This window comes from Larus michahellis, chromosome Z, assembly GCF_964199755.1.
Source record: "Larus michahellis chromosome Z, bLarMic1.1, whole genome shotgun sequence".
Taxonomy (NCBI): Eukaryota; Metazoa; Chordata; class Aves; order Charadriiformes; family Laridae; genus Larus; species Larus michahellis.
Window position 1 is genome coordinate 55,913,354 of NC_133930.1, and position 12,793 is coordinate 55,926,146.

General features: G+C 39.3%; 1 protein-coding gene across 2 annotated transcripts in view; it reads left to right on the forward strand.

The window, feature by feature from the left end:
• Window positions 1-12,793, forward strand: part of SLC44A1 (solute carrier family 44 member 1) — a 67,122-nt gene that overhangs the window by 23,194 nt on the left and 31,135 nt on the right. For both annotated transcript variants that reach the window (XM_074569847.1, XM_074569846.1), the window contains exon 4: window positions 7,476-7,612. In XM_074569847.1, coding sequence (XP_074425948.1) covers window positions 7,476-7,612 — 137 coding nt within the window. The remainder of the gene's footprint in view (window positions 1-7,475; window positions 7,613-12,793) is intronic.

Genomic DNA, 12,793 nt, shown 5'->3' on the forward strand with positions numbered 1-12,793 from the left:
TAACTCACTCTTAACTTGTACTTTACTCTTCTGTATAACAACAACCTTTTGTAACAACCAGCAACAGTACTTGGAGAGTATATGTTACCAGATGTGCAACATGAGTACCAGCTAAGTCATTGAGGAATTTCCCTTTCTTAGCATCCACTTTGGGTAGGAGATTGTGTCAGGCCATTGAAGAATCTTGTTAGAATTTCAGGTATGACAAGTATTCTCAGATTTGGGAGCCAGCTTTTGATATCTATGTGGAAATGGTTTGCTTTTGTTGTTATATGCTCAGGTTCTGCTACTGAGTTTAGGGGGAGATATGATGTATGCAACATATTAACATGAGACTTTGAAATTTAAACTGTAAGCAGAATATATAGAAGTGGCTTGCAGAGAAAATGCACGAAACCTTTAAGCATCACACTGCTCTCACTAAGCAGTGTCATGTGAAAACACATACTCACAGGTCAGAACCAGCACAGGTATTTCCTGTCATGCAGGAAAAAAAATCACATTACAGTAGTGGTACTGGAAACGAATAACAAGAATTCTGGACTGAAGGATTGAAAACCTGTGAACATCTGTTTAGGTCTGTCTGCCAGTCAATGCTCAGAGTGCATCTGTACAACTTGGGTGAGTTTAGAAAGTAAAGTACTTAGTCTAACCTTAGAACAGTGATATTAATTAATAGAAAAGATAATCCTTGCACCGTTGATTGCTTCAAAGAACTAAAAAGTCTGTAATTTCTGACCATGATAGTTTTTTACTTCACAGTTTACTTTCAAACTAAAACAGGAAATCCATAATTTGCATGAATTATTTTGGAAGGATGCTTTCCTAAGATCTGCTTATTTTGAGTTGCTATGGTAAAGATTTCTAAATATCTGATTTAAGATTTAACATGGCTAGGTAACTGGTGCATTATCAGAAGAATTTGACTTAAATAAAATAGCCTGTCTTTTTCTTCTGTCAAATAATTTCTTAATCTAATTACAGCTCCCAGGAGAGTTGAAGGGCTTAAAACTTATGCAGCATAATTCTCCTAGTTTTTTATATAAATATTTTAGCACTTTCTAAAATTGTGTGTATTCAAATACAAAATTGTCTTTTAGTGTTGTGAGAGAAAATACAATATTTAAAATTATAATTTTATACTTGCTCACCTTTAGAAAGAAATGGATCTGAGTTTGTATGAAGGCAAAAAAACTCAGACACTTTATTAAAATGTAACAATTAATAGTGTAATGGTCTTCTACATGTGACAGAAATTGCGTCATCATTAGGAGTAACATCTACCACTGCTAAGTGATTTCCTTTCATAAAGGCAAGATTGAAAGACAGCAAATAAAAATAGAGACTATTTTTAACACAGTTGATAGACAGAGCCTGTTGCTTGTCAAAGTTTTAATAAGGTTCAATAGGATTATGTTTTTTCTAATACAGGTATTCTGACTTGAGCCATGAGCTAAACAAATGAATGGATGAAGTCATATGGGATATCATGATCTCTATTTGGTTGAGACGGAGCAAAAACCTTCTACGAAGGCAGATTATCCTACAACTGTTCACAGTGAAGTACAGTCCAGGGTACCCAGCTTTGTAAGAGGCCAGTTCTTATATAAGGAAGTGATCCTTCCCACTCTCACACCCTCTGGCTTTTTAAATTTGTTTGGCAGTTTTTCAGAAGAAACTATCTGCTTTGCATCTGTCTCTAGCAGATGGAGTTTCTGCAGTGTCTGAGGTGCAGTTCATAGGAGTACTTCATGCTATTTTATAGGAGTACATTTCAGACAGACTGTAAAAATAAACTCTTCTTACTGCCTGTACATTTCAGTTTGTGTAGAGAAAGAAAGGGCTTTAAGCTCCACAAATATGGTTCTGGAAACATGAAGTTATTCTCATTTCATTCTGCTTGCAGGGTAATTCTGTCTTCATTTCCCAGTCCAAGGCAGAAAAGCTAAATCATCTGTAAAAATAACATTTTCTTCCATGTAAATGACAGCAACCCGTAGACACTGTAATGAGGAGGTGAAATGGATGTGGTCTGTGCGGATATGGAAATCTAAGTGGTAAAGGTGAAGAGCAGAGTCCTCACAGGGTATGATTTGGTCTGTGTGCATCAGTTATGCTGAAACCAGAGAGGTGTAGTGTTGGAAAGGTAGATTTTACAGCCTGGTCTCGTCAACAAGGAGTGAATCAGGCATCTTTTTATTTTTACAAATAAGACACAGTATAGCTTTAATAGGCGGTAAAGTCAGACATGAGATTATAGTCTAGTCTTGGCACTGAACTCTAATTAAACCTATCAAATATGGTCCTTCCTTTTCAAGTTTTGGCAGTTATAAGTGGATTAAAAAAATGATCTTTTAATTGCAGATAAATGATGACTATGGCAGCCAAATATAAGTCCCTGAAATGCTAGTTCAGTCTGATTTTTTTTTTTTATCACCAATACTTTGCTGTTTGGACCGAATTCAGTTCGTACTGTTTACTCAAGTATAAGAAGATATGTATGTGGTGCTATAGGGAAGAGTTAGGGTGGCATTCCACCTTATAAATACCTTTGACTCAGGAAGATGCTTGGGTTTTAGGTTTTGGGAAAACCCAGGGAAAGTTTGCGGCGTGCATATGAAGAATTTGGTTGAGTGAAACTGTATATGCCCTACCCATAATTTGTTTAGAATGCATGTCATCACTTACTTCACTTCTCCGTTATTGTGATAAGATGCTTGTAGATCACAGCAAACGGTTGTTCTGTGAAACAGAACATTTGCCTATAAAGAGATGCATTGAGGGCTGACAGAAAATCAATGACACTGGCAAATGTGAGAGTGTACGAAATACTTGAAGGTAAGATATACTTGTTCAAATGGTCTGCCACCGCGCGTCCCGAATCAAGGTGTAGTATATGAAATGATGCTTGGTCTTCCTGGTTTTGCAAAGGAAGAGGAGACTGCTGTATTTCTCATGGGCCTATATAGGTAATAGGACATTTTTCTAGTAAGCTACCAGTTAGAAGCCAAAATTGTTGATGCGTTTTTTTAACCTCCTGTCATTTTGAAATTATATTTTGAATTACTTGCCTAGAAATGTGGATTTTTCTTTCAGAAGTGAAAATAGAGACACATGGAAATAAAAGCTCAAAATGGTATAAGCATAAGGAAGGTTATCCTATAGATCCATAAAAAAAAAATTATGATGCATTTTGAAAAGATGAAGTTCATTTTGAATTACATGCCTCAGGATGGACAACTTGCTACTGACCTTATTTTCAGACACTGGCTCTTGAAAAGTTAAAGGAAACTAACAAAAGAGTTGATTTATGTACAGGAATAAGCTTAAAATTAAAAATGAGCTTAAAATTTCCAATTTTTATTATGGCCACAGAAGGTAGACATATGAAAAATTACATGCAGTTATTTTTACTGAAGGAACTTTTTCATCATTCCATATTTCAGAGTTTCTTTTAACAAATTTTGATATTTTCAGAAAAGTGGACTGTTAAGATCAAAGAGTCACAGAAGCATCTCAGAAGCATAGAATGGGTTTGGGTTTCAAGAGACCCTTGAAGATGATCTAGTCCAACCCCAACATCTTTCACTAGACCAGGCTGCTCAAAGCCCCATCCAGCCTGGCCTTGAACACTTCCAGGGATGGGGCATCCACAGCCTCCCTGGGCAACCTGTTCCAGTGTCTCACCACCCTCACAGGAAAGACTTTCTTGCTTATATCTAGTCTGAATCTACGCCCTTTTAGTTCAAAACCATTACCCCTTGTCCTGTCACTACAGGCCCTTGTAGAAAGGATGTCTACATATTTTTTATAAGCCCCCTATCAGTACTGGAAGGCCGCTATAAGGTCTGTCTGGAGCCTTCTCTTCTCCAGGCTGAACAACCCCAACTCTCTCAGCCTGTCTTCACAGCAGAGGTGCTCCAGCCCTCTGATCATCTTTGTGGCCATCCTCTGGACCCACTACAACAGGTCCATGGCCTTCTTGTGTTGGGGGCTCCAGAGCTGGACACAGTACTCCAGGTGGGGTCTCACCAGAGAAGGGTAGAGGGGGAGAATCACCTCCCTCGACCTGCTGGCCACACTTCTTTTGATGCAGCCCAGGATGCTGTTGGCCTTCCGGGCTGCAAGCGCACATTGTCAGCTCATGTTAAGCTTTTCGTCCACCACTACCCGAAGTCCTTCTTGGCAGGACTGATACTTTATGAAGATGACTAAAGATGTTTCCTAGGTTGTAAATCTGTTATACTGAATTTCCAGTAGCAAACACATTTTCATCTGCAGCGTTGAAGCATCTCTAACAATATGATTACTTTGTTTACTATGATTACTTTGTCTTTGTATTGCTGATCTAAGTTACTTTTTTATGAACAAATTAGTCTATTGTTGATTCTGAATAACTGAAATTGCAGCAGAAAGCATCTAAGTACATTCTTTTAGTGAGAAACAAAACCTGTTGTGGTGACACAGTATGGAATTTTCTGCAGTAAAATAACTTACTTTCAATAAATTGTAGCTTTGAAAACAAAAACCAAAATACCTTTTCCCCTGTAATACTGTTGCCTACCATTTTGATTCTTGTTTTAGCTCCTAGAAATTAAACAAAAAATAATCATACTTCTGTCTTCCTAGACTATGGATTGAAGGCACAGATTTGATAGCTTGGAGTTTGCTTTGCAGCTGCCTCATTGCTGTCAGAACTGTCTTTGAACCGTGCAATGCTGTGTTTGAGTTACATGTGTCTGTTTAAGGGTATGCCAACACAGCACACTTCTGCCAAAACTGCATATGGCAATAGAGTTGCATTGTGTCTCTAAATTTCCAGGCTTGAGTTAAAACTTGTTGTATTTATTTTACAAAATACTCTAATTTCTTCTGTCCATTAAAATTATAGCTTGGTCCTTGACTTAGAATGACTAAAGGAGTGGGCTGGATTCTAGCTTGTTAATGCCGATGTTCCTGATGTGGTTTCCTTGGGCTTCTCTAGTTATATGTGTTAAGGGATGTTTGGAGGAACCTCTTGCCCGGCCATTGGCTTCGAGCCTGGTCCACGCCAGGACCCAGGGTCTCTGCCCACGCCGAGGGACGTGGATGGACAGACACACACAGGACATTGACATGGCGGGTTACATGGACTGGCCTTCAACAGTGCCCACATGCAGGACACATATAAAACACAAGCCCAGACAGCCATGTCCCCACCTCCTCATGGGCTGGCAGAGACAGAAGGTCGCTGTGCAGGCACGCACATGACACTCACAGGTTCACAGGCACATGCACATTTGAGGATGTGCTAAGTACCAGCACAGCGCCTCTGCCCACCCACCACCCCTGTCCGAATCCCAGGCCCCCTTAGCCCTGCCATGGGTCCCCTCTACTCATCAGCTGGTGCTTGCTGGCAAGCATGAACATACTCATCCCACAGGTCCTCCCAGCACAGACCTTCCACCCACTTGACACCACTGCCTGGACCCAGAGCGTCCCACGCACTAGCTGGTACAGCTTGTAGTATGCTGGTGAGTTACACGTGCACACCCTGCACATGTCCACTGTGTGTGGGGGACAGAAGTTTTCATGTTTGCATGTGCTTCTTAGACTTTCATGATCTGTGGAGTCCTGAGGTGTGTAGTATGTCTTAAGTAAAAAAAACAGCAATAGTGCTGGATGATTTTCTTAGAGGTGTGGACAAAGAAAGGGAATGTTTAAAGAATGCAAGGAGTCTATTGCCACATTACAGTTGATACAGATGACATGGACTCCAGGCCGCACCTGGAGTACTGTGTCCAGTTCTGGGCTCCCTGGTTCAAGAAGGACAAGGAACTACTGGAGAAGGTGCAGCAAAGAACTCCCAAGATGATGAGGGGACTGGAACACCTCTCTTATGAGGAAAGGCTGAGGGACTTGGGTCTCTTCAGTCTGGAAAAAAGACAGCTGAGGGGGGATCTTATCAACACTTATAAATACTTAAAGGGTGGGTGTCGGGAGGATGTGGCCAGGATCTTTTCAGTGGTGCCCAGCCACAGGACAAGAGGTAATGGGCACAAACTTGAGCATAGGAAGCTCCACCTAAACGTGAGGAGGAACTTCTTTACTTTGAGGGAGGCAGAGCCCTGGAACAGGCTGCCCAGAGAGGTGGTGGAGTCTCCAACTCTGGAGACATTCAAAACCCGCCTGGGCGCGTTCCTGTGCAACCTGTTTTAGGTGACCCTGTTCTGGCAGGGGCGTTGGACTAGATGATCTCCAGAGGTCCCTTCCAACCCTATGGTTCTATGATTCTGTGACTTGCAGGAAGTAGGACAGGAGGCCTTGAAGGACTAAAAAACTGCAAAGTAGTAATAATTCTTCTATACTGAGACTGGATAGTAAAACTGTCTTTGTACGGGGGAAAGTTAGTCAGCAATTGGTGTGTAGACTAAAAGCATTCAGGCGGCACCTAAATGCTTTCTGGAGCAGAAGGGATTTTGATAACAAAAAGAATTCCTATCGTGAGGTTTACAAAAATAGAAATGGCATCTTATAAGGCAGTTTGGTGTTGTTTTTCTATGATGATGTTAGATAATATGAAGAGAGTATTTCAATGCTTATCATATCACCAGAATTGTAGGAATTTGAAAGACTTGTTTAACTTCAGAATAGAAAAACATTCTGCATCTCTGTTATAGCATGAATGGACAATATTATATGGTTAACGTTTGTGATGAAATGTGTATAGCCAGGAGAAGATGTGGGCTGCAAAGCTATAATACATACTTCACAAATTGGGTTTTTAAATGCTAGTGACTCATCATGGAAAGTTAGCATATAGAATCTCTTTAAAATACTGCACTTGAACATTAGGTACTTGCACTTGAAATAGCTGAACAATTTTTTATTTCAAAATAAATAGTACAGTAATCTGCTCATTCATATGGACCTGTTGTGGTAAGATCAATCTTAACCAAAACACTTAATTACTGGTATTATGTGTATTCATTAAAATAGCCATGGACTTTGTCCTTCTTGTAGCGTAAGTATAACCTTATGGGATTTGTTGGGTCTTTTTGGAAAAAGTTGTAAATCTTGAAGTGAAGTTTAAGGTCAGAGTGCAGCTTTCATTGTGAATGTTTAGACCTGTATCTGTGAAGAGGCAAGGTTGAAGTTCTGCGATTTGTATGAACAGTACCATTTGAATGGACTTGAATCTGGTTGAGTTAAACATCCTTTCTGTGTGATCCAGAAGTATATAAAAAAACATTTATTTTACCGTGCATATGAGTACCTGAATTCTTTTGACCCACACAATTATGATAATATCAAATTTCTTGTGTTTCTGGGTAAACTGAAGGTTAATTTTGGCTGAATCCTTTAGTTTGAAATGAAAGTCATAGAATATCTCAAGTCAGAAGGGACCCATAAGGATCATCAAGTCCAACTCACAACTTTTTGTTCAGTGTAATTTTAAACTATAATAGAAGTAATTTACCTCTTTTCTTTCCTAGGTATGTGTTCTTCTTGGATCCATGCAACATTGATCTAGTACATCAGAGGATCAAGTCCCTTGCTTTGTGTGTAGCAGCTTGCCCCAGGAAAGAACTAAAAACTCTGGCTGATATTCAGAAATTTGCAGAAACTAATGGTATGCAAAAAGCATGTCTGTTTCTGTTCATGTACTAGATATTTTCATAGGAGACTTGTGCATTAGCTGAACTAAAAATGGCATATGTGTTAAGAAATATCGATAGAAATAATGTGATATTTTTATTAAGCTAAAACTTTACTAAATCTTATTAATATGCTTCTGTTCTGTCATGTCTTGGTCAGTTTTGAAAGGTCATTGTTAAATCAGGAGTACAAAGAGTAATGAGAATTTGAAGGAATGTCTAACTGTAGAGTACGTTCTCAGCTCCTCTGGAAACTTTCTGACGTTGCTGCTAAACAATAATGCTGTTGAATGTCCTCATGTATATGGGGCTAGTGAGAGCAATGCTGCTATTGAACTGTGCTTGCAATGTGGAGTATGGCTGTGGATGTGAAAATATTGCTGCTTTCATTCAGTGCAACAGTGCAATTCCTGGGGGTTTTGTTTTCTTACACTTTTCTTTTTTAAAAAAATATGCAGGAAACTAACTGTATTAACAAATGAAATGTTGTACCCCACCCCCCCAAGGGCAGTACTTTTTCAATGTACTAATAATACTGGTATTATTTGCTCAGTCCATGTTTTGACACTGTATGGAATAAAATGCACCAGAGGTAACGAACATTTGGACCTTCCCAAAGAAAGTGAAGTTAAAACAATTTGTCCAAATTTCAGGGTTTTTCAGCTATTCAAGTGGGAACATTTTGTCCTAAACTTTCCCACTTAATCGTTTAAAATGCTGCAGTAAGATTTCTTTGCAAGATACTTGGCCAATGATGAGTCAGTCTGGGTGACCAAGTTCAAAGCAGATTACTTTTCCTCAAAGGAAATGAAATGTTGATTTCTAGTCTGGTACAGGTTATGTGAGTACTTCTTGTCTGAAAGCAGAGTGAACTGATGTGGCCCTAGGGTGCTGTTAGGACCCTTAGTTCTTCCACTGCACTATTCCTGCAACATCTGGGTGTCTGAAGGAGGGAGCTGAACTATCCTGTGGTGTTACACCATGCATGGAGCTTCACAAGCAGCTGTGCCAGCACGGTGCAGCGGCTGGTCTGAGGATGGGAGCTTTCCTCTGCAATCTGTGCTCTGCTCTCAACTACAAGCCCACAATGAAGCGAGCCAGTCTCATAATACGGTTTTACTCTTTAGGGTTAACCCTTTAACCAAGCATACTGAGTTTTTCTTAACTAATACAGGCCAGTTATTTGTTGTTGTGAAGTCAAGGTCATCAGTAGTGGAGTTTCCTAAGTACCTCTTGAAATAATGCAATGCAGCCATGCCTTGTTTTACCACAAATATTGTTTCTATGTTTATAAGTCAAGTCTGTTATTATCTGTGCCTGAAATATGTTCAGCATAACCCATCTTTTAAAGTACACCAAAAACCACACTTCCTACAACAAGCTATGCCTTGTCCTCATGATTCTCCATTCTATTTTTATTTCCCTCACTGTTTTAGGTTTTAAAATACATCTTTCAGGGTTTTTTTTAAATTAATATTTCAGTTTACAGGAACCTTGGTGAAAAGTATGAAACCTAGTATTACAGCAGAACAGACTCATTAATGAGTTCAAGTCCTAATTTTCATTATACGATATTGGGCTTGTCAAAAACAGGTACTAAACTGACCTTTCCTTTTGTAGATGAAAACTGTGCAAGACTGGAATCGCGCAGTTCTGAGAAATATTGTCATCATCATGGTTATGTTTCTGTTTAAATGTTCACTAAACCTGTGCAGGTTCCAAAAAGCGATGGTTTACAGCAAATGAACAGCTTAAGTATTGATCACCTTAAATATTGCATAGGTATAGTAAAAATTAAAGCATGATTCAGCCTTACTATAGACAAATAACAGTGAATTAATACCAAAACTATACTCCTCAGTAAACAGAATAATTTTTCTGAGAGCCACTTTGTAACTATGATAGTGGGTTTAAATTAATTAATACTAGGATTATGTTTGGCAGTCTGTTTCAAGTGATTATACGCCACTGTAAAAAGGATAATAAGGAAATCTGAGGACTTTGAACATGACTGCTCAGAGCTTAATTGCAATTTCTATGTTTGTGATGATACCTAGTTAGAATTTAGAGTTCAGCTGTCAAGTTCTGAAGAAGGAGGGCAAGATGTACGTGTTTAGTTTCAATGCTGAATTTTCTAGGCTTGCTCAACAAGAAAACCACCTTAATATTTCAAATATATGGGTAGAGAATGCAGGCAACACTTAATTTTGCTCTGCTGACCTTTTGTGAAAGCTTTAACCCTTCTTGCAATCTGATAATAGCATTTGTGCTGGAGATAGGCTCTGTGTAGGTTGTTGCATGTGCATTCAAAAAGTTAGCCATTACTAGCTGTCTTGCATGCCATCCCTGAAATCACCTTACTTGTCCATGCACCTTGGGATTCTTTCATGAATTACTGTTTAAGCACCCTCCCATCCCAAAGAAATCATCTGTTGTGCCTCAGCCTCTCAAGAGGTGGTATGGTAAGTTCAAATTAAGTTTTTTTTTATCTAAATGTCTTTGTCAAAAGATGTAACATAATAAAACAAACTACAACATCCTTATATTATTAATGATTTTATCAATACCAGGTATAGTCTTCCAGCTAGCTTAGCATTTATGGTATCTTCCCCAAAGTGGGACAAGCACTTGATTACCTGCACACAAAATGACAGAACTGCCAACCCGTAAGGTTCAGAGCAATTATGGCAGAGCTCATACTTATTGTGCAGTACAGCTTGTATTTTTCTGTAAGCAAGATTATAAATAAGCATTTGGGGCAGGGAAAATGCTTGCTTGAGGCTTGAAGATCATTTCATAACAAAGCAGCCTTTTGGCTTCCTGAATCAGTAATGACGCACTTGCTATTCTGCTGTAATTTGGGAAAAGGAGCTGATTTGGTGAATAATGCTGCACCATTTCAGGACAGTAACTCCACTCCCAGCCTCACCCCACATGCTCCCCCCTGCCCCAGTCAGGTCTTGCATTTGCAGTATCTTTCCATCTAAGACAAGGAGAGGTCTGCCCCATGCAAAGCCTGTCTGATTGTAGGAAACAAGAAAGTGCGTGCCTTTAATCTGTTCAGAATGACTGACACCCAGAACACTGGGAACTGGTTGGCACCTTCTACAAGAGAAGAAAAGGAAGGAAAAAGCTGGGCAATTGACTGCTCAGATCTTCAGTCTGTACAAAGGTGCAAGTTGTAAAGCATGGGAATGCTCTGGAGCAACTCCTGGAGGTGATGCAGAAACATGCAGTGCTGGCTGAGAACATTTTCTAATGCTGTTCTCACACAGCCATGCTGATACTTGTGTTTGTAGAGCTATGGGTTGGACACAACTGAGAATGTTGTATATTGTGAACTGGCTGCTGCTAGTGTCCCCAGGATTTTCTCACCCAGCAGAACACCTTAGACAGGGAGTACTTGGGATTCATTGTTTTTGTTGGTCTTGGCTGATAAAAAGGATGTATTTTGAATAGTGTGACTGAAAGCTGGTAGTTTTTTTGTTTGTTTTTGGTTTTTTTTCAGAAAGCTGATGGTTGCTTCAAAACATAATGTCCAGGAAATAGTGCAGTGCTCTTTTCAAGGTCTTGCCAAAGTATTTTGAAATATCCTTGAAAATATCATTCATAAATGACTGTGCCAAATAAATAATGAAATGTCATTATTAAAAAGAAACACTAAATAGGTGGCCACAATTTCTTTCACGTTTAGTTCAGTGATAGCTGTGCTGACTGGTCATTGTGGAAAGTAATATTCCTGTATTCCTAATATTCTAAATATCTGTTGTCTAAATGAGTGCATGCAGATTTAGGAACCAAAAATTAAATTTCTATTTTACAACACGTTGGTAGGCATCTTGGTTGTCAGAATTCTGTAGCTAGGCCAGGCTAGTTGAGGTCTGGGTGGACTTAGAGCCGGAGGTAAAGATACATTAAGTCTGCGACGGAGACTGACCTGAAAGAAATCAATAAAGGCAATCAAGCTGGCTAAGTCAGAGCAGGTCACCTCTCTGAGCTATGGGAAGGAACCGTAGGGGAAACTAAAAGGATTTTTCCTTTGTCTGAAGAAAATGGCATCTTCATATGTAGTAATCAGAGTACATCTTTGCAGTATACTGTTGGTGCTTGCCTTAGAAACAAATACTTGTTATATCAGTTGCTGCCAGCTTCTGAGGTTTCTCTTCTGCTGCAGTATTCTGTGTTCCTCTCCCACCTTGACTTTGTTTTCAGTGGAAGCGTGCTGGTTAAAGCTTAATCCTTTGCTCGTGGTTTTCCTGAACCCTGGTGTACCGTATTAGTTATAGGCATATTATGGTTAAAGAGATTCTGCACCACTAGGTCTTTGGGAACCTGGACATGTTTCTTCTGTGAGTGTCATTTTTTGAATGGCTGGAATAAAACTACAGTGTGACTCTTTCTGAGATACAGAGCCATCCACTGCTAGTCTGCCTTGTTACCAGAACTGCCTGTCAGGGTTGTCTTGTGTTGGAAACAAACGCTTTAGTCAGAAAGAAGTCATTTGCGCAACAGAAAGCGACTGCACGTGGAGTCCTCCAGTAATATTGTGTTATTGATTACATTAATAAACCATTTGGAAAGGGGGAGGAACGGTGAGGTAATAAATCTTGCTGCAGCTACTGAATTATTTAGAAATACATGAAAAAAATCTGATATTGGTTACAGTGGAACAAAATGTCAAATGCAAAGGAATGCCTGCAGAATGAAGGGGTGGGGGAAAAAACCCTATTGTTGTGCATTTAGCTTTTTATTTTAAAACAGTTATTGCTAGTTGGCAAAGTGATTGTGAAGCTGCTGAGGATAGTGAGAGGATTAGGTGAAGGCACAGCACTGTGTGAAAGTGTAATGTTTATCAATTGTGAAGAGAAAAAAATAAGCACTGTATTTTGTGTCAACTCAAGCTGTGTTGGCGTGATAAAGGCTGTTCTGGTCCTTCCTTGGCAAAGTGTTTTCTTAACTGTTTTTCATATTATGTGTACACATAGTGAGAAGGCAAACAAGGATGATCAGAAGAAAAGACCAATGACTCTTTTGCCTGGAAATCAGAAAATTATCAATCAGGAAGAATAAGGTCTTTATAAGCGGGAATAGCTTAGAGAAGGTTAAAGACTTTATATTCCTTGATCTCATAACTTGAGTAATATGAAACTAGAGGT